At 58.7% G+C, this 26,090-nt stretch overlaps 1 protein-coding gene across 1 annotated transcript in view; it reads left to right on the plus strand.

Annotated features, from left to right (window-relative positions):
• The window catches only part of SDK1 (sidekick cell adhesion molecule 1), a 530,100-nt gene that overhangs the window by 427,654 nt on the left and 76,356 nt on the right, over nucleotides 1-26,090 (plus strand). The window contains exons 27-30 of the mRNA XM_040455762.1: nucleotides 2,102-2,200; nucleotides 16,452-16,646; nucleotides 19,174-19,375; nucleotides 25,965-26,068. Coding sequence (XP_040311696.1) covers nucleotides 2,102-2,200; nucleotides 16,452-16,646; nucleotides 19,174-19,375; nucleotides 25,965-26,068 — 600 coding nt within the window. The remainder of the gene's footprint in view (nucleotides 1-2,101; nucleotides 2,201-16,451; nucleotides 16,647-19,173; nucleotides 19,376-25,964; nucleotides 26,069-26,090) is intronic.

A 26,090-nucleotide genomic window follows, 5' to 3' on the forward strand; every position in this document is an offset into this window, starting at 1 on the left:
CCCCAGCTCCAGGAGACCCTGTGTGGCGTGCCAAGAGGCTGTCAGACATTTCTGGGTCGAGCCCCTCCCCGGCTCCGGGGGGGGGGGGGGCCCGGGGGGGGGGCGGCACGCCTGCCTCCAGGCGGGAACAGCACGCGCTTCTTGACGGCTCTGTTTTTATGGAAGTCTAAATCATCAGTAAATATGGTTTTCCACTTTGCAGATGTCAAACACTTAAAGGTTATCTCTTTTACATTTTTATTGTTAAGCTGACTGTGGCAAATGTTCGGCGGGGGAGGGTGTTCTGGGGGAAAACACCAATCTCCTCCCCCCCCCCCCCAAACTCACCTCAGGGATCAGAAGCTTCTCACGGAATTGGACCAGCTGTAGGTTTTCATACACATGTCTGCTGAAGTCATTAAATGAGCCCCCACGGCGCTCGGGCTGCTGAGCCGGAGGCCTCCTGTCCTGCAGGGGGACAGGGCGGGCATCGGGCTTCAGCTGACGACAGGAAGGAGCTCGGCTCACTGTCATGCTCATCCCATCCTGGACGCGGAGTCTTGGGGGGCTGGGGCGTGACCGGAGAAGCCAGGGCGTCCCGAGTCACAGAGACGAAAAGTAAAAGGGGCATGTGAGAAGATGGGCCTCACAACTCGGTCAGTTACAGGTGCTGCTTGCGAGAGTATAGGTTGGAAGTCAAGGAATGATTCTCCTTCTCTCAGAGTCGGAATTTAAGCATGTTTTCTACCCCCTCATTTCAGCGTGATCTATGTGACCTGCCTTGGGGACAGCACAGGGGGTCCGTGCCACCAAGGCTGACGTCAGAATTTGCATATGTATGAATTGGCCCTGGCGTGTGAGCCCTTAGCCTCCTTCTTATGTTTATTTTGCCAAACATAGGTTCATTTTTTTTAATGTTTTTTAAGCTTATTTATTTATTTTGAGAGAGAGAGAGAGGGGAAGCACAAGCTGGGGCGGGGCAGAGAGAGACAGAGAGAGAATCCCAAGCAGGCTCCAGGCTGAGCTGTTGGCACAGAGCCCGATGCAGAGATCGAACCCCCAAACTGTGAGATCATGACCTGAGCCCAAATCAAGGGTCGGATTCTTAACCGACTGAGCTGCCCAGGTGTTCCCAAACACAGGTTTATTTAAACACAAGTTTAGGGACGCCTGGGTAGCGCATTCGGTCAAGCGTCCGACTTCGGCTCAGCTAATAAGTTCGAGCCCCGCGTCGGGCCCTGTGCTGACAGCTCGCAGCCTGGAGCCTGTTCGGATTCTGTGTCCCCCTCTCTCTCTGCCCCTCCCCCACTGTCTCTCTCTCTCTCTCTCTCTCAAAAATAAACAATAAAAAAAATTTTTGAACACAGGTTTCAAATCTTAAATGCTCTTCTCAGCTTTATAGCCAGAGGCAGAACCCCACAGCCCCGCGTGACTGTAACACACATCATCCTGTTGTATCGACAGTTCTGTGCCCGTGGCCTCTTACCTGGGAATCAATCCGTTAAGTTCCAACCAGAAGTTCTGGTACAGGCCATGCACACCCTCGCCTCTCCGTTTAAGTAAATGTATCTTACGCGGGCTATGACCCTGTTACTAAACGGCGCCACAGTCATGATGCACCGAAGAATTACATGCGCTTGTGAGCCTCAAGTCTTCGTTTTCTAGGACGGTGCAGGAGGGGGTGGTGTGCGTAAGAGAAAAATCAGTGTTTGTCAACACGTTACTTTGTCAGTTGGGAGGAACTTGAGGCCACCTGGTTTATCCAGCCCCTGCTAGCGGGTGTCGAGCCCCAGACCGGATTCGGGCCAGACTGGCAAAACCTCGACCCTCAGCTTGACCTGCTGGGAGCAGGTCTTACGCTCAGGGGACGCCCAGCACGGTTTGTGACCACTTCTTCCGGAACTTGGAAAGCAGATGAGCTGGATTCAAAATGAGCTGTTTTCTCAGAACCATGAGGGGGCCACGCAGAGCGAGCTGGTTTGCAAAAGTCAGTCGTAGACTCAGAGCGTCCCGTCCGTGATCAGAGCCGCCGTGCTGGCCCACAGAGTCGCGCACAACCTCGCCACGTACCCACGTAGCACCGTAGCGGCACCTGGCTCACGGTCTCCCTTCTTCCCTCCAGCCCCAGGCCCACCCGTGAGGCTCGTGTTTCCTGAAGTGAGACTCACGTCCGTGCGGATCGTGTGGCAGCCGCCGGAGGAGCCCAACGGCATCATCCTGGGTGAGGGAGCGGCCGCGACGTACCAGGTCGTAGCTCGGAGGGAAACAGCAGTTGGATTGATTTCATCTGGTTTTTTTACACATCAAAGAGGTTGGGGGGAAAAGACAAAGTCCTGCCCGCCGTGGCTGCGCGTTTTCCGCGCTGAGAAACGTGGGACCCTCGGCTGCTCTGTGAGCTGAGCGCTGAGGTTTCCTCGCAGGTGGGAATTTCCACGTTGTTCACCCAGAACCTCTTCCTTTCGTTCGCGGTTCACAATGGTACCGTGTGTAATTGGCCTTTCCTTCAGCTCCGAAGCCACGAGGCTGTTTCCATGTGTGTTTGGGATACAACAGGCTCATTTTTCACGGGAGCCAGAGGCCTGGCCTTTGCTCCCAAGTTCCAGGAAACATCCCCTGCTGCAGGGCTTGCGCCTAATCCTTTGAATAAGTTTCCGGAGTGAATTGTGTGTGCCCTCATCCCCCGGAAATTTGTTTGCTTTTAACTTTTAGCAGGGCAACTCTGATAACATTGATGAAAAGCCTTAATTTTTCCTTGTTCCCCCAAGGCAGCAAGTTGTATTTTTAAAATTTTTTTTTCAACGTTTTTAATTTATTTTTGGGACAGAGAGAGACAGAGCATGAACGGGGGAGGGGCAGAGAGAGAGGGAGACACAGAATCGGAAACAGGCTCCAGGCTCCGAGCCATCAGCCCAGAGCCCGACGCGGGGCTCGAACTCACGGACCGCGAGATCGTGACCTGGCTGAAGTCGGACGCTTAACCGACTGCGCCACCCAGGCGCCCCACAAGTTGTATTTTTAAAAAAATCATCAGTCCCTTTATTTATTCACGTTCTCGCCATGACGAATTAAGGGCCTCCTGTATGCCTGGCGTCGTGTCCGTGGTGGGCAGTAAGGAGTGAATAAGATACGCCCATCCTCAAGATGTGAGGTGCCCAGGGCAGCACCGGGGAGGGGCCCAAATGCAGTGCAACATGATAGGTGATGGGACACAGATTCGAGAAATGCCCCAAAGCACGTCTTCCCGGGGCGAGGGGCTCTCGGTGGACGGAAGGCCGCTTTGGAACTGGATCTTGCAAAGAAGTGGCTTCCGGAGCCCTGGAGGAAGGGAAGAGGGTCATCCACTCAGCCAGACGGAATGTCTTGTGCCTCTGGTTGCGTAGACAGACCCAGGCCTGGAGATGTGGGCCGGGCCGGGGACTGCTGGGGATGGCCGGCTGCACCAGGCAGGGGTGCTCCTAGGCCTTGATGCGTGAAATCAGGCATTGAAAGGCACAGTATGTTCTCCAGACCCGGGCCAGCCCTCTGATTGGGTGCGTCCCTAATCCCAACGTGGAGCAGACCCCCAAATGTGTCAGTTTCTGTGCTGGGTGTTCAGATCAGAAACCTGAGCTTACAGACAGGTAGCAAAATTCACCACGTCTATCTGCTTCTGACATTAGGATTCTAAGATTTGGTTCAAAGAAGGGTTCGCTTCATTAAAAACTTTTTTTTTTCATGTGTGCTGAGGCCAGTAGGGAGTCACCCAAGGACTTGGGAGCAGCAAAGTGACATAATCAGATTTGTCTTTTAGGTAATAACTAAAGGGAGAGGCAGATATTTATTGAGTTCTTGTTTCATGGAGACGGGACCTGGGGCATACCTCAGTCGCCTGCACAAAGGCTGTGGCCCTCCTCGGTCTGACTCTTCCTTGGGCAGTGCCTGGAGTCACTAGATGGGGCGTCTTGCTATGAGCACGGTATTTCTGAATTGGGTGACCTTGGGAACTATAGGTTCTTGCTACTCAAATCACAATGAGCAGACGAAGAAGCCCCTGTTGAAGTATGTGTTTCGGATCTTGTCCAGACGAGACGGGATCTCAGACACCTGTTGGGCCCTGCGCCTGGAGCTCCAGACCTGGGGCGGAGGGTGGTGTGCAGGGCGTAGGCTACGGCAGAGGCTTTCTGGAGCCCTCCACACAGGGCCCAGACTGCTGCCTCTTCCGGATGGAGCGTATCCGATTACCCAGGGGACGTCCCCAGCCTGCTGTGAGACAGGAAACATGTCTGGAGCACAAAGTGTGAATTCCAACCTGTCACAGTACCCGGAGTCTCCAAGAAGCAGAGCCTCCCCTGCCTGCTGGGGGAGGGAGGCCCCACAGCCCTGGGCCTGGCAGCCCCCCTCGGCTTTGCCCTCCGCCCGTGCTCCAGTCCCAAGGCTGGTGCTAATTCTGCGCCTACCTCCGCACTCACTGTAGCCATCGTGGACTGATAAGAATCATTCTGACAGGAGGACCCCACGGGAGATGGAGGGGAGGCCAGTAAACGTTTCATGTGTGTTTCTCTCTTAGCGCAGACAGACACGCGCTCTGATTTTGTAGCCGTGGCTTTGAACTGCTCATCCGGGCTCCTCTTTGGGGAGGTTCTGGCCTCTGCCAGCACCAGCCCCCTGTGCTTACTGGTCCTCTGCCAGGGAAGACCCCTGCCCCTTCTCTGCCTTTACCATCACATTCGATGTCACCTGTACCTGCACGTTCTCTCCACGCCCGTCCCTGCCTTCCTGCACCGACCACAATCACATGAGTCTCGCCATCCAAAAGTAAAATCTTGTCACTTATTTTTAAGGGTCTCTCTAACATCTGTTCCTTTGATTGAAAGAGCACTTGGAAAATGAGAATTCAGACCATGATGGAATAGAATCTTACATTATTCAGATGGAGAGCCATAGAAAGTGTGGTACCACCCAGGCGAGGCAGAGATGTGGGGAAGCAGACACACTCATGTGCAATTGTTTGGAATGTGAACCGGCACAGCCTCTCCGGAGAAGAATCTGGGAACGTCTTGGCGAGGTGAACACATCTGCGCTCTACCTCCCGGGAGCCCGTCAGCGCTTAAACCCTGGAGGACGTCTCATACCGGGACCCAAGGAAAAACGGTCGGGGACACTCCTGGCTTTGAATATCGCTTTGAATAACAGGGGAAACCAAGAACCAGACACCTGAGTGTCCATCAGTAAGACCATAAAAAGGTATATTTTGGGATATTCACCCAGCAGAAAACACGGTAGCAGTTAAAATGATGAACGAAAGTACACAAGTCAATACAAGTGAGTCTCAGAAACATTTGTTCAGGGAAAAAAGAAGTCGCGGGAGGATATGTGCAGCCTGAGAACATTCCTGCACCTTCCGAAACTGTGTAAACGTTATTTTCCGTCATTTACGGGTACACGCGTACAGGAAGGTGTGAACACGTGGGCAGGAACATACCCTGAGCTGCGACGGGGGTTACGCTGAGGAAGAACATCCAGTAGGGCCGCCGGACGGCTTCAACTCTTTCTGTCTCATCTCCCGTCTAATATGAAAACAAACAGTCCAATTTGGCAAGAATCTCAATATGTGTTCAGTTGGTGTGATGAATATATGAGTGTCCGCTCTATAGCATTTCCAGTATTTTCTGTATGCTTGAAATATTCATGGCAAAAAAGGACAACTTGAAAACAAAAATGGCACATTCCCTATAAACTTTAAAAAAAAAAAATTTTAAAAAGGAACAGGAAGAAATGAGAATCACCCACAATTCCACCACCCCAAAACAATGTGAGTATCTTTGTTTCTTCTGGTCGCTGTTCTGATATTTTTATTATGAAATAGTTCACGCTTACACAGGAACCTCTTTGTTCTAGCGCGTTTACGTCGTGACGGCAGTAAACTAACACGCATACCTGCTGCCCAGTGTGAGATGGCAAGCCTGCCAGGCCCCCTCTGGGATTTTGTGTTTATCTCCCCGGTGGTTTCCCACGTGATTTCCCCAGAGCTGAAGTTAAGCCTAAAAATCTAATACTAGTTCTGCATGTCTTTAGATTTCATACAAACTCCAATGACAGGTTTTTCTGCAACCTTGGCCTCTTCTTCCCACGTCACAAATACACTGGCTGTCCACGTGCGCGCACAGCAGCTTGCCCGGCCATCCCCCGGCCGGGACGGTCGCAGTGCCCCCAGCATGTCTGCAACACACGGGTGCCTGGTGCTCCCCTCCTGGCGCGTGCGCGGGAGTGTTCCCCGGGGCACCCCCCGGGAACGGCCTCTTTGGGCCACAGAGTTTGCACCTTCCAAGCTCTGCACGGTGATGCCCATGACGCCAGACCATTCTTCTAGGTAGTGACACCAGTTTGTACCCCCACCAGCACCCCCACCTCCATACACATCCGTACCAACGCTCGACAGCCTCAGAGTCTAAATGTTTTGCCATTCTGGAAGACTTCACGTGGTGGCTTGTCATGGTTTTACGTTGGGTTTCCCCAATGGCTTCCTCAACGCCAGATGTGCGTGCCCATCCTTGCGGGTCTGGGCGTTTCCTTTTCCATCTCTGTAATTTCTCCTTCTCGCTTGCTGGTTCAGCCACGCACTTAGAAGGTTTTCTTTTCTTGACGTCGTGTTTATCAATCTGTCCTCGCAGGAAGGTTTTTCGGGACATCAGGTTGACCACACTGCCGGAAGCAGACACTATATACTCCAGTACTGTTGGGGGGTCTGCAGCGAGAACACGCTCGTTCAGATGACGTAATGTTTACGTGCAGATACGTTGCAATTGAAACTTTTAAAAACACGGACCTTCTCCCAAATTGAGCAATCGTAAATAATAGGTGCAAGTGACATCTTTAGAGGTCAATTTCCACAGCGTTTCCAATGATCTCCGAGGGTACAGGCCACAAGCAGAATGACCTGGAGAAGGTGCTAGAACATCTCTAAGGTTCTTCATCTGTACTTCACACTCTCCGTCCAGAAGCACCATTCATCAGTGCCCCTCACACAGGCTCCCGTGTCACTCCACCCTCACCAACATCTACATTAACGTTTCTATATATTGGCCAGTTTAATAGCTAAAATGTAAAATTTATATGGGGGTCATTTTCACAGTTTATTAGCCATCAGGTTTTTGTTTTTTTTTTATTCCTTTTGGGAATTCCCAGCTTATGTTCTGTACTAGTTTGCTGGGGCTCCCATAGAGAGCCACAGAACAACAGAAATCTATTTTCTGTCAACTCTGGGGGCTGGAAGTGAGAGACCCAGGCATTGGGCAGGGCCAGCGGGTCCTGGGGCCTCTCTCCTGGGCGTGCAGACAGCGTCTCCTCCTGGTGTCCTCACCTCGTCATCCGCCTGACCCCTTCTTGTAGAGGCACCTGTCACTCCAGATCAGGGCCCACCCTAGTGACCTCATTTTACCTTAATCCTCTCTTTAAAGACCTTGTCCTCAAAAATAAAATAAAATAAAGACCCTGTCCTCAAATACAGTCACGTTGGAGGTGCTCAGGGTTAGAACTGTAACCTAAGAATTTGGGGGGATTGCCATGCAGCCCCTAACACCCCCTTTGACCATTTTTCTCTTGGGGATTAACCCTCTCCTCACGGCTTTTCTGTGCCTGACACTTTGGCCGCATCGAAGTACCAAATGGCCGAGTGAAAGCCCAGACCCTGAAGTCCGGTCTGGCTCGGAGGCCTGGCCCTGCTGTGTTAGTGCCACGACACGGGGTCAGACAACTTAACCCAGTAAATACCAGCCAGCACAATCGTTGACAATATTATCTGCCACACACTTGCTCTTTTAACTTTGGGCACAGGGACGTTCACGGACCGCAAACGTGTGCATCTTCCAGTCATCTGCCGTTTCCGTGGTGGGTGAAGCCGGTGCTGTCACGTGGCCCCGCAGGCTGGAGTCGGCGTTCACCTGGCCCTCCCCAGGGCTGCTGTCTCTCCATCTGTCCCTCACTCCGAGTGGCAGGACTCCTCCCAACCAGGACTTGCAGGCGTGTCCTGTGAAATGTGCTCAGGAAGCGCTCCCTGGTCCCCGTGTCCACCGGGGACGTGGTGGCAGGACTGGGACACGTGGGAGGGTTGACGGGGCTCGGCCTCTTCAGGCCGCAGAGGGCAAGACCCAGCGAGAGGAAAGGCCGAACAGCAACACGAGCCAACACGAGTCTCTCGGGATCTGACTCAGCCAACTGTTTTCAGGAAGCTTCTCAGACAGCCCCAGGCGGGCGTGACTCACCCTCCCCTGCATCCCCAGCCGGCTGTGGTCTGTGCCATAAACTCGGGGATCACAGGCTGCTTGCTTTACTCTCCCCTGTGTTGTAAGCACTGTGCTCCGGACAGGCCGAAGGGCAGCGTGGGTAAGCTTGCACACGTTCCTGAGCCTGTCTGTGCCTCAGTTCCCCCATCCCTCAAATGGGAATAGCACTCACCCTCGTTAGCGTTGAGTGAGTTGTGCGTGAAGAACTTAGGACAGCGCCTGCCATGTAGTAAACACCCGACGAACGTCAGCTCGAAAGCGTGGCTGTTCGGTATTTCATCATGTCTCCTGGACCAGAGGGTGTCTTCCAGTCACCCAAGCCATCCCCCAGCACCAGCATCTACCTGGTGCTCGCCAGCGGGAGGCGCATCATTCCTCTCCTCTGCCCTGGTCGGGGGAGCAGAGGTCTCGTGCTGACAAGACAGGGAGAAGAATCAGGAAAGGCAGGTTGGAGTCAGGCTATACGGTGTTCCTAAAGTACATTCAGAAGTCGGCATTGTGACCCCGAGGTCCTGGGGGTCACTAACGGTCACCAAAGTCCAGGTAAGGAGAGGGTCGTGTTTAAATGCTTTGAGCATCCCAACCGCGGCAAAGCGGACGAACGGCCAGGCGATGCCTCGTCTCCCCTTCGTGCAGAAAAACACCCCATTCGAGCCTCTTCCGTCGGAATGGCCTTCAGCTGAACGGTAACAAATGTTGTCTGGGCAACCCGTCACCTGGATATCATTACAGCTAGCGCACCGACTTGCAGGTGCTGTGGGGAAGATGAGAAAACAGTTGGTAAAGGTCCGGCTTGGTGTTGAACGGAGAGAAAGGGAACCGGCTTTCTGCAGGCCTGGCTCCCAGAGACCTTGAATCAATGCTCACGCTCGGGTGGCGCGGCCCTCCGACTACAGAGCCTCCTCGGCAGCCCGCGCTCTTGTAATCTGTAGCAAAACGTGTTCTTGCATTTCCAAAAAAGATTAACGGCACGAAACACCACCGGGCGCCTACAGGGAAAGACGCTTGCTTATTTGCGTAAATATTTTACCATGGAGAGCTTTTAGCATTTAGAGCCTGCCTTCGGGGGATGCGGCGAGAGCCACCCTGGGCACGGCCACCCTCCCTCGCTTGCTCCGCGCTCCCTTAAATGCCATGAAGCCAACGTGACGCATGTGCTCTTTAAACCCACGGGGTCTGCCCACCCCCCACCAGGCACCCCGGCGCCCTCCCCCACCTCCACCTGCCGACCGAGGGCCTAACATTTACCTTCAGCTTAGTACAGAAGGGTGTGCGAGGGCTCTGCTGAGAGGAGCGCCAGTGAGCATAATCCATGTTTGCAAATACATAGTTTTGATCCACGGCTGCATTTGTCTGCCCCCAGCCCTCACGGATAAGCCGTAAAACCAACAAGCCACACGGCCTCTGGGCAGGGTGCCTCCCGGGGCCCAGGGATGTGTCACTGAGCAGGCGACTCTCAGACTGGTCCCTTTCACTTGCCCGGGAAGCCTGTGACCACCAGCCACGTGACACGCAAGTCCCGCAGGGGGCTCCGGGTGTCAGCCTGCAGTCCCCCTTCCGAGCGAGGCGGCTGAGATCCCCCTGGAGGCTCCCAGCGACAGCAGCATCTTAGAACCTCCTCTTGCGTCTCGCGCAGCTGATGCTTCTAGAACTTGTCTGGAGCGTGAGGCACACGCCCTCTTCTGACTGTGATTTTCTAGATGCACGTTGTTTTCTCCACCTTCTGGGCATAATCAGAGACCTCCCAGGCGTCTCTCACGCTGCGGTTTTCATCTTAGCCTTGGATCAGTGTGGCTCGTACTTGGCCTTGCCCCTCTGGATGCCTGTACTCTTTTTCACCCAGCACTTTAAAAATCAGACTTTGCTCGGGCCGCGTTTCACTCCTGCCACTGATCGGGCTCCTCTGTTCTTCTCCTCACACCCACTGCAGCCTTCTGCCCTTGCACGGTGACACTCAGCACACTGATGTTTGTGACCTTGCTGCAGCTGTAATTACAGAACAAGCCTTTCCCACCGGAAGCTCTCATCCCGCGGCACTTGCCGACGCAAGAACGGATGCTCAGCCGCTTCCTCTCGCCGTTTCTGCACAGAAGCCTCTCTTCTAGTGTCCCTTGAGTCTAGGACGTTTTCAGGACACTTCAGCGTAAGACACAGGTGTCAGTCTTCACTTCACCAGGCCACAGAACGGGGACGAGAGGGCATGAGCCCAGCTTCAGGGCGAATAACGGGAAAAGACGGATGTAACCCGCGGGCTGGGGGTTTTCCCCAGTGGCTCTGGGTAGGAGCTGGGTCCCAGACAGACAGACCAGCCCACGTGTCCTGCAGTTGCACACAGGTGGCAACGCTGTGCCTTGCGGTTCGCACGCGATGCGCCAGAGTCGTCGCCATGGCGGTGGGAAGGGGGGCATCGTCGCCTCCGTGCTTCAGCGGCAGAGGAGCCCAGGGTGGTCCCGCCACGGACACACCCCGTCCCGGTCAGTCCTGGTAGCGCCTCCAGCGGCCGGCCCACACGGGGGACTATCACGCAGCCACTAAAGCTTGAGTTTCTGAAAGGAAAAAAAGAAATGAGGCTTTCGGGATGTGGCGAGGAGACACCAGTAAAAAGCCTGTATTTGGAGAAAAATCAGTTCTGTTTCAAGTCCCTATGCATAGAAGGATGATGGCCAGAAGCAGTCCCTGAGATCAGTGACCTCTGGGCAGCAGGGTCGCCTTGTCGCAGATGCCTTGGGCGTGGTCGGCCCTCAGAGCCCAGGCTCTCCCACCCGCGGCCAGCCAGCAGCCCAGGCCTTAGCTGCCGGGGGCCCCGCCGGGCTGCACCCTCTGCCCTGGGGCCGGGCCTCTGAGGGACTTGCCCGCCAGCAGCCCTCAGCCCGTGACCGCTGGGAGTCGGGAGGACCACGCAGCAGCCCTCTCCACGCCTCCCATTAGGCAGAGCCTTGGGGACCCGCAAGGCGACTGCCTCCTCGTGCTTGCCGTCCGCTCCCCGTGTTTCCTGGGCTCGCCTCCCGAAAAAGCTCTTCGCTCCAGGCCAGGCTGGAGCCGACCGGGCCTCTCAGGACTCAAGCCGCGGCACCCCTGGAATAGACAGTGTCTTGTGTGCGCAGAGCCCCCAGGCGTCCCTCTGGCATCTGCCCTGCTTAGCCAGCTCTGTGCCCACCGCCGCCCGTGGAACCTGACATCCGGAGAGTCCTGGTCCTCGTGTCACCTGCCGACCATCCCGTCGCACGCTCTACCCATCCTCGGGGCTCCGCCTGCAGCCGGGCCAGGGCGGCTCCCGGTGGGTTGTCGCGCTCCCCCCGGACCTCGCGGCCGCTCTGACCCCGGGCCCTGCTGCCAGGGACTTGAGGCACCGCCCTGACCTCGTTCCCGACGCAGACACCTCAGGGCTTTTGCACACAACCCCGGTTTTTCTGGTTGCTTTCTGAAACAACTCTTCCTCTCTGGAGGAGCCGTGGCCCTGGAAGTCTCTGCCTCTCTGCTCTGCTGGCATCACCTCCCCCCTGCCCGGGCACGGGGGTCAGCCTCTCGCTGTCCAGAACGCCTTGCGGTTTCCCCCGGTCCCTCACAGTCACCTTGCAGGTGACCAGATTGTCACAGTCACCTTGCAGGTGACATGTAGAGTGACCAGATTGTTTTCCATTCGTCTCTGTTTTCTTCCAGTCACCAGAATTATACCATTTTAGAGCAGGGAGCTAGGAGAAACAGCAGGGCCTCCCAGGCAGAATGTGGCTCTAACGCTGAAGGCCCAGCTCCGTCCTCTGCTCCTGTGCCCCCTCCCTGCCCCCGGGGGTAACACTGACCGCTGTGATGTGACACGTGTCCTGTGCCTGAAATGCACTGGCCCTAGTAAGTGGGGGCTAATTGTTTTCTTTATTCATAGTGTAGGGGCGAAGACTTCTCCCTTCTTCCCTTCTGGGCTCTACAGCTGGTCCAAGGATTAAATTGACATAAGAAAGATGAACAGGAGGGGCCCCTGGGAGGCTCCGTCAGTTGAGCATCTGACTTCGACTCGGGTCATGATCTCACAGTCTGTGAGTTCAAGCCCCACGTCGGGCTCTGTGCGGACAGCTTAGAGCCTGGAGCCTGCCTCGGGTTCTATGTCTCCCTCTCTCTCTCTCTGCCCCACCCCTGCTTGTGCTCTGTCTCTGTCTGTCTCAAAATTATCAAATAAAACATTAAAACATTCTTTAAAAAGACAGATGAAACAGGAGAATTTAATTTTATATGTGTATGAGCCCCAAAGATCAGAGGCTCAAATGTGACCGTAGCGGCAGTTTTTAATGCCTTTGAGACAAAGAAACAATAAATTTGTGAAGAATTGACAAGACCACAGGGTTTGGGCTTGAGCTATAGTAATTAGTGAAGAAGTAACAAGAATTATTCATGCAGCCATCTAGGCCCTAGACTGCCCGCGTCCGGGATAAGGGGCCTCTCTTCCTCCTGCTGTGGGGAGGGCACCTTCCCCGTGGGAGACTTCTTTCCTGCTCTCAGGGGGAGAGAGGAGGGTCACAGTGTCCTTCCCGCACTGGCTATTCCTGGGTAACTTTAACCCAAAGTAATCAGTATGCGGAAACGGCATCTTGGGGGTGACCTGTGCTGCTCTGCTCCAGCGGCTGAAAATGAGGAGCCGGGAGTCGTGTTGGGGTTGAAGCCTGGCTCGGGACCTCCGGACATCCGAGATGTCACGTGCAGAGTGAAGGCCGCTGCTGCGGCTGAGGGCAGCCTTGGGCTCCGGGCCGCCTCGGGAGTCTCCCAAGACGTGTGCGTCCGTGGCCAGTTGTCTGCCCGCTCTGGATACGGACGCTGGGAGAGCGTGTGCGAGGGGGTCATGTCCACTCCTTACTCTCTCAGGTGCAGGCCTGTGTTCTCACGCCGTCAACACAAAAGCTGTCCAGCTCATCCTACACAGAAATCCAGTGCGTACCTGGACAGGGCCCAAGCCTGCTTTTAACGCAGAGTTACTTTCTGTTTCTTCGAGGAAGGCTGGTGGCTCTTCATCACCAGCAGGGATATTGGAGGTTCTGAAAACATCATGTTTGATCGTGTGCTTATGCGCAATGTCTGTGGCTGCCAGACTGGCCTCTGTGCTTCACTGTCGAGCTCAGTCTGTCTTTGGAAGATACCCTTCTTTCCTTAGTTTCTCTCTCTAGTTTAGGAATACGCGTGCGTTAATGACATCGGTCAGGTGCTTTTTGTGCTGGGTGCACACTCTCCTCCAGTGGTCACGTGGAAAGAAAGGGTCGTCACCAAGGCCCCTGGCTGACCCCGGTCTCATGCGAGGTTCACATCAGCCTGTGTACACGGAGCGTGTCCCCGCGCGGGCAGCACTGCCTTGGAACGGCGCCTGGTTTCCTCCCGAGCTTTGATCTACCCTGCGTGCCGCTTTAAATTTGCTGTTCACCCGTAGTTCCACTGCAAATCCCGACAAGATAAAAATGAGAACGCGACTCATAAAAGCCAGAGGGGGACATACCGAGGTTAGAGGTGCGGTAAGAGCCTCGATTTACATAACTTTCATAGCAGTGGGTGAGGGTCAAGACCAGAAGAGAAACAAAAGCGGTACCGTAACTAAGAGACGTCGCGTGGCCCACAGGCCAGAGGGGAAGGTGTGCTGACCTCACCACCGTCCGTGGGGTCCGTGAGTCTAGGGAGAACCAGGGACTGACCTTGTGGAAATCGTGACCTTCAGGCATGCATATTAGAAGAACCACAAACAGACGAGAAAACCTTGGAAGGACCAGACCTCTGACAGAGCACATGCCAACCACAGAGGTGCCACCGAGGAAGGCCGGGTGCGAGCCCGGATGCGCCCTGCACTACCGCGTGCGCTCTCGTTAGCAAGGCAGGGCTCGTGTCTCCGTGCTCTCAGATTCTCACCGGAAAGACACACGAGGCGCCAGCAGAGGGGACCTGCCAGCTGGGGCCTGGGTGGGAGGTGACTGTCTCGAAAGTGCTTCCTTGCACTCCTGTGTTATTCGCGAGCCGTGTTGAGTATAATACAACCCGAAGAGTAATGACAAAATGTTTCAATATAACATTTTAATGCCTTCGTTTAAAAAAAAAAAAAAAAAAGGGCAGCTTAACGCTCAGAGTTTTCCTAGATGAATGTTAATTCTAAGACAAGAGGACGAGTTCCAGCCACAAGGCAGCAAGCCAGAGACGCAGGCCCTAGATGCACAGTCCCGGCCCAGGAAGCAGGGGCCGTTGGATAACGGAGGGGCCACGCTCGGTGCCTACTCTGTGCCCGGCTCAGTATGCAGCATGCACCAAAGGGCAACCTGGACAGCACCCACCCACCCCCGCCCCGCCCCACGTCGCCTAACAGACTGAGATCCAGAGGGGGCACCGTACTGGTTCGCAGTCGCACAGCACAGACTTCCCAGGGCCTGGACCACAGCCCAGGCAGGTGCGCTCCCAGAGCACGTGCTCGTCACGCCGCGGCACGCTGTTTTCCCTTGGAGACACGCTCATGTGTTGCCGGCGCTCGGGACGCGCGGTCTCGAGTAGCCAGGATTTGGCAAGGGGACGCTCTCCCTTTGCTGGAAGGTTGGGGTGGAGCTTTTCTATTCACAGGAACAGTACGTGACTCAGTGGAAAGCGTGGGCTGAGTCAGACAGATTCAGGGCTCCAGTCCCACCCACTCTGGTCACTTGCTGTGTGACCTCAGGCGGACCACTTACCCCGTCTGAGCTGTACTGCTTCGTGACCCAGCGAACGTACGAAGGCTACCGGTTGTGGCCGTCGCGAGGGCTCGGAGGGGCAAGGCTGCCAGGAGGTCAGCAGGAGAGCCCCATGAGGGGGCTGCAGTGACCACGGTGCCCTCACCCTCGGGATACTAGGTGCCTAGGAGACTCAAAAGGACAGGGACCAGGCTCCCATGGCACCCAAACCCCAGGCTCCCCACCTACACCGTATGAGGGAGAGAAAGGGGGGGCAGGGCATGGACAAGGGGGGCTCGGCCCCTCTGGGTTGCCGGTCACTGAATGGGAAAGGACAGGCGTCTAGCAGAACACACTGGCCAGAGCCCGGAGGCCACCGGGGCAGCTGGGGACAGCTGGTTGTCACGGCGAGGAAAAGGAGCCATCGGAGGCAGAGCCGCAGCCATGACAGCCAGTCAGGGGCCCTAGTTCTCCAGGCCCTGCAGATACCAGGCCTGTGAATGGCAGGGGGAAGAGGGCAGGGGGGGTGCTGTCCCCCAGTGTGTGTGCTGACGATTGTGGCCAGCCGTGGTCAGGGGCCTCATGTTAGGGGCATCTCTGGCTGATCACACGGAGTTGTCCCCCCCCCCCCCACATGTGGCCGCCCGAGAGTGTCTCCTTGTGTGGTTTCACAGAAGACCGAGTGCAGGAACCGGGAAGATGCCGGTAAGCTCGGTCTCCAGTGGAGCCAAAGAAGGTGCCAGAAGGAAGACAAAGGCGGAAGGGTGTCTCTGGCGGAGAGGCAGGCAGTCTTGTGCTAGTACCGCGGCCTTGTCGCTGGCGGCCGCGCCACCCCCGGGAGGCCAGGGAAGGCAGGGCTGGCGGGCACAGGGTTCGGCTCTGCTGGCTGCCCGCCCCCCCCCCCCACTGCCAGGAGGGCATTGCCCTGTGGATGCCACCACGCCCCGCCCACCAGTTCTGGTTTTCGCCAGTGCAGACGGATGCACGGCTGTCGGTGCCCGAGAGAAGGCGGGGCGCGCCGGGTCCCCAGCCGGGTCCGACAGGTGGCCACTTCAGACGTGTGGAGGCAGTCCCGGCGCAGCCTGGTTGGGAGGTGTGATCATTAATAACATCAGAGCGACCACAATCCCTTGATAACCGGGAACTTTAGGAGACGTTCAGAGGCGCTGAAGCCCGGAGAGTTCTGTGCGGTGGAGCCCCTAGCCCAGGGGTGGGGTGCTGGCACTTCCTGGGGCGGGAGGCACAGAGGAGGGGCGGGCGGCAGGGAGGGTGACGAGTCACTGATGTGAGAAGGGCGCCTTTGAAAGACCTTTCTAGGAGGCACGGCCCTTGGCCCTGCGAGGGGAGGGGCGGGTGGCGGAGGGCAGAAGGGGGAAGAGAGTCATGGGGCCCAGCGCTCAGAGTCTCCATGTGTCACCACATCTACCTGTCAGATGCTGGCCGAGGAGGAAGGAAGCGGGAGAGACGAAGCAGGGTGGTGGTGGGGTGGCGGGAAAGCGGGGTCCCCGCGAGCCTGCGTGACTGACGGGTGTCCCTCCTGCCCCACCCGCAGGCTACCAGATCGCCTACCGCCTGGCCAGCAGCAGCCCCAACACGTTCACCACGGTGGAGGTGGGCGCCACGGTGAGGCAGTTCACGGCCACGGAGCTGGCCCCAGAGTCGGCCTACATCTTTCGGCTGTCGGCCAAGACGAGGCAGGGCTGGGGGGAGCCGCTGGAGGCCACCGTCATCACCACTGAGAAGAGAGGTAAGACCTGAGACCCGAATCTGCTGTCCTGGTGCCACAGCGGGGAGAGACGGCCCCGCGTGGGAGCCGGGGACTTGCTGGGTCCACGGCTTCCTGGGTCAGGCCCTGGGTGGCTCCAGGACCCATGCATTTATCAAGCACCCGCTGAGCCGCACCTGTAGCCGGACACATTACCATAGGGTGCCTACACGGCCTGACATTTACCAGAGAGGCACGAATGTCCCGGCTTTAACGAGAGAGACGCGGCTCACAGAGGTTGTGTCACTGGCCCAGGGCTGCACTGAGTCCCCCTGTTTAAGGGCAGCTCCCTGAAGGCAGGTGCTTGGTCTCTGATGTTCAAAACCACGTGCCCAGTCGAGCAGGTGCTCGGTAAGCACGCTTCCTGCCCAGCACTCCTAGGGAGATCTGTCTGGACGGGCGCCTCCTCCGTTCCAAGCACCGTCTCGGTTTGTCCTCACCAAGCTTGGGGGCAAGAGCGCTGCAAGCCCCAATTCTGTGGAAGAGGAAGTTGGGCCCAGACGGATCCAGTGGTTTGCGTGGACACGGCTCTTCCCACAGAAATCCACTGCGGGCTCCCATCTCACCGAGGCCCTGCCCTCGAGCCTCGCTCTGGAATCTGCCTCAGCAGCCTCCTCCCCGGGGGCCACCGCTCCGGGCCTCTGACCCTGGCAGCTCTGGCTGCAGGTTCGAAGGCTGAACCCTCCCCCTGTCTGTGAGTCCCGTGACCCCAAACCCTGAGCCTCAGTTCCCCAAAGATGACGAGGCCCACCCCAGAGCAGCTGCAGCCTCCCCGAGATGCTCGCCCCCTCCTCCCACGAGCATCTCTGCTATTAACTGGAGGACAGAAATCCCAGGGTCACAGAGCGCCCTCCAGAGCGTGAAGCAGGTGGAGGAGACGGCCACGCACACGCGGGCCCCGCCGTCAGCCCAAAACGCGGTCCATCCGATGGCCCCCAGCACGGGGCCCTGGGAGAGAGGACGGGCCCCGGGAGAACCCCTCCTACAGCTGCGGCCAAGGTCCACAGGCTCGTCCCGTCCGGGACACGGTCTGGCCAGCGCTCTCAGTGCCAGGGAAGCAACCCTGGGCCCTGAGGGCCACTCCCAAAGCCTCTCGCGTTCCTCAGAATCCGTGCAGCCCTGTAGGGAAATCCAGCACTTTCTAAGGCACGGGGAAAGACACAGGTTTGCTAAAGGTCTGATGTGACTTAAATCCAAGTGGAGGCATTAACACGAGTGCCCTTCACGAGGCACCCTGGTCTGGTTCACAGCGGAGCTGCTGGGGCTGGGAGACGTGTGCCCACACCACAGCTGTGCCCCAACCCCCGCACCACGTGCCTAGGGCTCACACCCCAGCTCGCACCCCGACCCCCCCCACCAGCTGCCTTACCCACACCCCAGCTCGTGCCCTGCCCCCTGCTCCACCTGCCTGGGGCCCACACCCCAGCTTGCACCCCAAACCCCCGCACCACCTGCCTCACCTGCACCGCAGCCTGTGCCCCGTCCCCCCGCACCACCTGCCTCACCCACACCCCAGCCCATGCCCTGACCCCCCGCACCACCTGCCTCACCCGCACCCCAGCCCGCGCCCCAACCCCCCCTCACCACCTGCCTGGGGTCCACACCCCAGCCCATGCCCTGACCCCCAGCACCATCTGCCTCACCCACACCTCAGCCCGCACCCCGGCCCCCCCCGCCCCCCCGCCGGGGGGCCCCCCCCCAGCTCCTACCCCAACCCCCTGCACCACCTGCCTGGGGTCCACGGAGCTCAGCGGATTTCCTCCAGGGCCCACAGGCCCTCCGTGCTCTAGGCTCAGAGAGAGGGGGCCCAGCAAAGCTTTGCCCAGGGGAGCTGTGCTCAAGGGGCAAGGGGGTATGAGGAAGCAGGCAGCCCCAGCTCCAACCCTGCGAGAGGACTGCTGACCGGGTAAGACGGAAGCGCTCCTCCAGACCGTCACCACAGGGCCCGCAGTCAGTCGCCGCTTTATTACCCACCACGCACTCTCCTCCGAATCAATAATCTTCATGATAAACCATTAAACAGTTATTCCTCCCTGTGTGGAGTCGCCCTGTTGGAATCGATGGGCGAGGAGGCGCGGGACCGTAACGATCCACACTCCGAAGCGGGGTCCTGGCCCCGTGCACCCTGCGTTCCCTGTCGCCGCTGCGCAGGGCGGCAGTGACCGGCCCCGGGGATGCTGAGCTGGACGCCGCCGTGTGTCAGGCTCGGGTCGGCCTCCGCACGACAGACGCACTGAGCCCGAGATCAGAGGGGCCTGGAGGTGCTCGCAAGAGCCCAGGTGTCATTCGGAGGTGGTCGTGTGGGGGGCACGTGTGGGTTCACCTCTCTCTGTCTCTGCGCTGACAGTGCCGCGTTCCGGGAGCAAGCCGGGGTCTCCAGCCACGTGCGGGAATCATCTCCACGTTGTCTGATCCCGTGGGGAGCCGAGTCCCCAGGCTTGTGCTCCCGCGGAGCCCTCCCGGAGAAGCACCCTCTCACGGCCCCTGCTCTGTTCTCTTTGGGTTGCAGAGCGGCCGGCGCCCCCCAGAGAGCTCCTGGTGCCCCAGGCAGAAGTGACGGCTCGCAGCCTCCGGCTCCAGTGGGTCCCGGGCAGCGACGGGGCCTCCCCCATCCGCTATTTCACCGTGCAGGTGCGAGAGCTGCCGGGGGGAGAGTGGCACACGTACTCCTCGTCCATCAGCCACGAGGCCACGGCCTGTGCTGTCGAAAGGTACCCGGAGCCGGGAGGGCCCTCCCCGGGGAACGGGCGCCTGCTCTCGCCTCTGCTCCTAGCGCACGCTCCCTCCGCCGGGGACCAGGATTCCGCGTCCTGGAGCCCACTCGGGCCTCCCCGGGTCTGGCCTTCTACGCACGCCCCGCGCAGGTGTGGTTTGCAAGCCCAGGCCCCGGGGACGGAAGAGGCACAGATGACGGGGACGTGAGCCCGGAAGCGTGGGCCCCGCGCCTTACCCCCTAAGACGCAGGTGTGGAGGAGGGGAGGCGCAGGGAAGGGGTGTTGCGGGCTGAAAGAGTCGCACCTTCTCTTTGTGCTCCCTCTCGTAGTCAGCAAGGCAGGCGGCTCCCACCCCTGTCAACCGTTCGCGATGGCTGATCAGGGGCGTGGGAGGAGCGTCCCCGCTGCACGATGAGAACCCCGCATGTATCCAGTTATCAGTGAGCCACCAGGCAAGGGGGGGGAAGGGAGCAGCACCGACCACCACAGCTCAGCTCTTGGCTCCCATGGCCTCGTTTAGGACCCTTCTCCCATTCCCACCCCTCTCTACAGTGTGAGGGACAAGGGCTCCCCCCTCTACGGTGGGGTCAAGGACACCCGTCTCTATGGCGAGGGACGAGGGCTCCCCCTCTATGGCGGGGGAGGAAGGCTCCGTAACCATCTAGGTGAGGGTTCTCAAAAGTGACCTCAGGCCCCACGTCCCCACGGTGGGCCCGGGCTGCACTGCTCACACCGCCCTGCAGAAGCCCCAGGATATCGGGGGGCAGGCCTGTCCAGGGAGCTGGCCCGACATCTTCCTTGTGCTCCTTCTGTGGCGCTGGCCACGGTCACTTTCCATGAAGCTCACATCTGGCCACGAGGGGGCCGCTGAGGAACACGTCCCACGGGCTCCCAGGGTTCCAGGAGCCCGGCCAGCCCCTCTCGGGAGGGCAGAGGAGGGCCAGATGCTATTTCCCAGGCTGGCCGTCATTGAGACCCAACACCGCGTCCTCGGCGCCCCCGCACCCCGGTTCTGGGCACCGTCCTGGGAGATTTCGCACGTTTCTCATCAGACCCGCACGGTGGACCGGTGGGGGGAGACCGCCGTCCCCATTCTATGCGTGAGAGCCGGGGTCTGAAGAGTCGTTCTTGCCTGCGGCCCCAGCATCTGCCATGGCGTCCTGACCCGCCCCCTCTGCCAGGCCGCGGGGCTCAGCTCCCGCCCTTGGCCGAACCCGAGCGGAGGGAAAGCAGCCCGGGTGGGGGCTCCTGCGGCAGTCTCGACCCTCACCCCCCCCACCCCGGAGGGACAGTGCAGGCTGCGGGGCGCCGTGGGGGCTGGAGCGTGGCTCCGTCACCGCCTCCAGCAGGTGGCAACAGCAAGGCCTAGAGAGAAGGGTTTGGGGAGCGAGCACATGACCGAGGTGGCGTGTGATGCGCACGTGGGCGTGGTCAGCACTGGGGCGTCGCAGGAAAGCAGAGACTGAGGCCTCAGTTGTCCAGGTGCAGGTGCCACGCGGGCGGTCTTGGGCAGCTCCTCAGAGCTCCCCTTTCGTGCTGTTGTGTGGCTGCGAGTGGCACGCGGGTCCCGGCAGCGCTGGGCCCGGACAGTGGTGGGGAGCGTGTGTCCTCCCCGCCCATCCATGAGCTGCCCCGAGCAGGTGGCACGGGTCTCCCAGCATCTCTGTCGTGGCCCCCAGATGTAATGTCCCCTTTGCAGACGGCCTTCAGGGCGGGTTGCAGTCTGAGAAGGAGGGCAGCTCGTCAGCTTACAGCTCCAGCTGCCGGGGACCCAAATGATATTTGTGGCCCAGTGACAACCCCCCCCCCCCCGTCACATGATGCGGGCGGCACCAGATCAGTCCGGAAGGGAGGATGAACAGCCCCCAGCACCAGGGGTGTGTCCAGTGGGGCCCGAGGCACGGCCTGGCCCCCCACGGAAGGGTCGGCGGTGGCTCAGACGTGCGCGTTGGCGAGCTGGTGTCTAGAAAACTAGATACGGTTACAGCTGTGATTACACTTTTCATCGTAGGAAGAGCAGGTGGGAGTGGCATCCGTGTGGTGCTCACCTCTGGGACCTCGTCTGGAGGCTTCAGACCGTCAGGGCTCCCGCGGGGTCTTCCTCGCCGCGGTCACCATCAAAGCCGCTGTCGTTGCCACTGTCGTCCCCACGCCAGACGGCATTCTGTCCTTCTCGGGGCTCCGCACGGTGTCCATCGCAGGCCCGCAGGCGTCCAGACCACACTTGGCAGATGAGGAAGCAGAGGCGGAGACACAAGCTGCGCTTCTCCGCATGAGAGAGAGAGGCCCTCGGGGCCCTTCAGCTCTGGTGCCAGCTGGGTCTGTAGCTCCAAGCTCACGGCCGCAGACTGTCCCACTAATGCACGAGGGCCTGCGGTTGGTGTCTTATCACCCAGACGCCGAGCCCGCAAAGTCCGCCGAGCCCGGCAGCGCCGCGGCCTTGGGAAGGTCCGCCGCACAGGCTCGCTGGGCCTTGTTGCCTCATGTGTGAAAGACAGAGACAGAGGGATGACCTCGCTGTTCCTTTCAGCTCTGCGACCCCGAGATTTGCCTCCATTAGTCCCCAGCAGTCCCACTCCGTCCCCCACTTCTGCCAGCACCCCACTTACCCTTGGAGCAACAGCCCCAGGACCCGAGAGGCGCAGCTCTCAGCCCCTCGGAGGACAGCATCCTAGCTGCCCCCCTCCCAGGGCCCTGAGTCCCCCCGAGGGTCGGGAGGGCGCGGCCGAGCCAGCCCAGCTTGCTTCGTAAACTCCACTGTGCTGCGCTGGTGCTCGGCTTAATTAGAATGTGCTTGCGGATAAAAACGACCCCACCTCCATGTGTGACCATCCCGGAGAAAGGGGAAAGGTAAAATCCACCGGCCTTTCCTGTCAGGGAATCTCCTGAAATCAAACAGACCAATGGTGTGCACGGGACTTCGTGTTGGAGAGGAGGGGGCCCGTGTTTCCGGACAGTTGGACTTGCCGTGGGAGAAGCGGTCATCAGCCCCCAAAAGGGCCCCCTCCGCCCGTCAGCAGAAACAAGCCACCGGCCCCCTTCCCGAGAGAGCAGTGCTCTGTGCGGCCCCGTGGCACGTGTTCTCGTAGCTACATTTTCCTTCCTTTTTTTACATTCTTTTGACATGTTACTTGTGCCGATCGCATGAAATCCGCTAATGACCAGAAGACCTGAAAGTCTCAACAAAAGTTCTAAGCAAGAAGTTTAACCGTCTGCATCAAGGGGCCGTCCCCACATGTAGAGGACGTGGCTCTGGAGCAGGAGGGGTGGCGCTGGGCTGAGGGACATACCGAGGCAGCGTCGGTCCCTGGTGGGTGACTGCCGCCCACAGAAATGCAGTTCCGTCCAGGAGGAGAAGGTCCACGGGACACACGGACATTCTGGATGTCACTAGGGTGGGATGGTGGCAACGTGAGCTCAGGCGATGGCTGCGTATCCAGTGATAATGCGTTCTGCCATCCCTCTGCACATCCCCACGGGGACACCGTGGACCCAGCCCAAACTACCGCGACCAGAGGGGATTAGGGTGTGAAGCACCAGGGATTCCGCTAAAGTCAGTGCGCTGGCCTCATGTCCACTGCGTTCTTGGTCTGCTCGTCCTCGTCCTCGTCGTCCTCCTCCTCCTCTTTGCCCTCCTCTTCCTCCTCCTCCTCCTTCTGTGTGATCTTTAAAACTAAAGCCATGTGAGAAGTCAGGTAAATTTGGCCAAGGATATTATCCAGGGGTTCGATATTCCTTGCTCTCTGTGATGCAAATCATGAGTTCTTAATAGGTGTTTTCAGTACCTTACAGGTAGTATTAAGTACAGAGAGGCAGTGGTAGGTGACGTCTAAACTCCTCAGGACTCGTGCTTCATTATTACAACCGAAATGGATGAATGAATCTCGGGAGCTCCTTCTGTGTGTGAGACACTGCCTCTAGGTCGGTGGGAGGAACCCGGACTGTAAGCCGCGTCCCTCCGCCCCCACCCAAGCGCTTAAATATAACACACCGAGTAAACGTAAGCTCTGCATACGGTGACAAGGGGCATTTCCAGAGCATCTCCCGCGTGCCGGACGCCGCGCTGATGGTTACACGCGTTCAACCCTCCCAGGGCGCTTTGGAGATAACTATTTCATTCCCATCCATTCATTCATCCACTCATAGACATTCACCGAGCGCCTCCTAGGTGCCAGGCCTTGTTCTTGGTGCTGGGGGCACAGCAGTAAATGAGGCCAACTCGGTCCTTGTCCCCACGGAGTCCTGAAGGTGGAGGAGGCAGACGGTGGTCAAGGAAGAAACGGCTAATGACAGATCACGGCGGGGGAGATGAGGAGACAGATGGGCACTGAGCACGGTGGGACGGGCTCTTCCTAGGGCCACGTATGCTGGTACCAGAGGGCGGTGATGATAAGGAGAACAGCCTGTATTTGGTGAGCACGCACCGGGTGCCAGAGTCTCTTCCACGTGCTTCTTCTGAGTGTGATCCACACGCCCACCTCACGACCTGGGCGCCCCTGTGGCATGTCACCCTGCCCCAGGTTACAACGGGTTAGAGTGCACGCAGTTTGGCTCCAGAGTGCACGCTCCTGGCAGCTGGCCCTCCACCGCCCTCTAGTCCAAGAAGGAGAAGCTAATCCAAACACGGGGGCCTCCGGTGAGTGAGGCAGGAAACAGGAGAAAAGCTCACGGTTGTCACCAGAATTCAATGAAATAGCTCCTAGGAAGCTAAGAACAGATGGGAAGTTACTTGTTTATTTTAACTTAATAGAGGAGATCTCCCCCAGAATCCAGGAGCAAAGATCATTCTTAAGGGTGGCACTTTAGAAGCACCCCCGGGACTGGGGCGCCAGGGTGCCTCAGTCGGTCAAGCATCCCATTCTGGCTCCGGTCATGATCTCGCGTTCATGGGTTCAGTCCCCGCGTCGGGCTCTGTGCCGACAGCCCAGAGCCTGGAGCCTGCTTCTCCCTCTCTGTCTCCCTCTCTCTCTGCCCCTCCCCTGCCCAGTCTCTACCTCTGTCTCTCAAAGAAATAAAACAAAACCTTAAAATTAAAGGAGCACCCCCAGGACAGCCGGGGCCACAGCAGGGTCGCCTGCCACTTTTCCAGCTGTGGCACCAGGGTGCAGAGAGGCCGGGAGACAGGCCTGCAGTCGCGGACCAGCCACAGCAGGGCGAGGCCCCGTCTCGGCGGGGCTTCAAGGAAGAGTGTCCTGTGCCGGCCGACAGAAGCAGTGTCATCCCGTCCCACCATCTTCAGCGGGAGAGCAACGTGAAAACAGGGCTAGAGGAAGACTCTTCTGACCGTGGGTCCAACAGTAGTTACCTCGCAGAAAAAGCAGAATCCTTCCTCGAGGCATCATTACCCAGACCCCACTCACAAGCCGGACGGAAGTGGGGCCGCTGTCGGCTGACGCAGGGGGTGTGGGGACCCCGGTCTCCGAGAGGGCCCGTCGGAGCCTCCCAGGCTCCACGGGGCTTGGTTTGAAGCCCACAGGTTTCTAGGCTGGCCCGGGAGGGAGGACAGTGGACCGGCTCAGAGGCGGTGAGGGCTTTGCCTGCTAGTAGCGGAGGAAGTGGGCCACACCTCCCCTCCCGAGGGACGGGAGGGGCAGAGCCCAGGGTCACGCTACTCTCCCGGTCTGGGAGACAGACACCAGGGCGTCCACAGGAGCAGTCCAGCCGAGGACCAGACGAAGACGGTGTCCTCCGCACAGAAGTTTGTCCTGAGTCCTAGTCTTGGGCGACGTACGGAGCTCAGCACACCAGCCCCGTCAGCACGGAACTGCTCGAAGCGGGGGAAGGAAAGGAGGAAAGAAAGGACGGTGGTGGTCCAGAGGTGGCAGCCAGCAGTGTGCCGTAAATCCTTGCCGGGGGCTGGGAGGGGACGTTTCCCCGCCTTGGACAGTTGGCATTATCTCCGTCTTAGGTACAGTGGACGGGGTGGCCTCATGACAAGGTCTTCCTCCAGCCCTGGCCGGGCCATTGACAGCCCTCTGGCAGCGGGCAAGGGACTTAACGGGACTGGGCCTCTATTTACCCATCCTTGAAACGGGAATCACCACGAACGCGCCCCACAGGGCTGCCGTGCCGTTAACCGGGGCGAAGCTGGTGCCGCGTCCGGCTGCATAAACAGGGATGAGGGGCGGGGAGGGGGGGGGGGCCGGGGGGGCCCGGCCAGCGCCGACCCGCACAAAGGAACACGTACAGGTGAGCAAGGATGTGGTTAGGCGGAGCGGTTTCACGCTCTGAATGGTGTGAGGGATGTGGTAATTAGCTCCTCCTGAAGAATTCCGAGTCCCTCAGAGAGCACTGGTTTCCTCTGCAGGAGAGGGTCTAATTAGAGGAGGAGGTGGTTCCCCCCCTCCCCCGCCGGAGGAGCCCAAAGCAAAACCGCCTTCCCGGCCAGGGAGTTCCGGGCTCCCCTCCTGTCTGGAAATGCCTCCCAGACAGACAGAGCTGGCGGTCTGAGGGCCCCTCCCCGGGCAGGACTGACTCCCTGGTCCCCGGCGCGTCTTGCTCCAGCTGCCCACTCACTCTGGCCGGAGCCCCGGGGCAGGGGGCAGAAGGGAAGGGCTCAGGACTCAGCCTTTTTTCCGTGTTTCAGGCTGAGGCCCTTCACCTCCTACAAGCTGCGCCTGAAAGCCACCAATGACATCGGGGACAGTGACTTCAGTGCGGAGACGGACGCCGTCACCACGCTGCAAGACGGTGAGCCGGCCGGGCCCCCGGC

The sequence above is a fragment of the Herpailurus yagouaroundi genome, unplaced genomic scaffold (assembly GCF_014898765.1).
Source record: "Herpailurus yagouaroundi ecotype Mexico unplaced genomic scaffold, PumYag 216, whole genome shotgun sequence".
Lineage (NCBI taxonomy): Eukaryota > Metazoa > Chordata > Mammalia > Carnivora > Felidae > Herpailurus > Herpailurus yagouaroundi.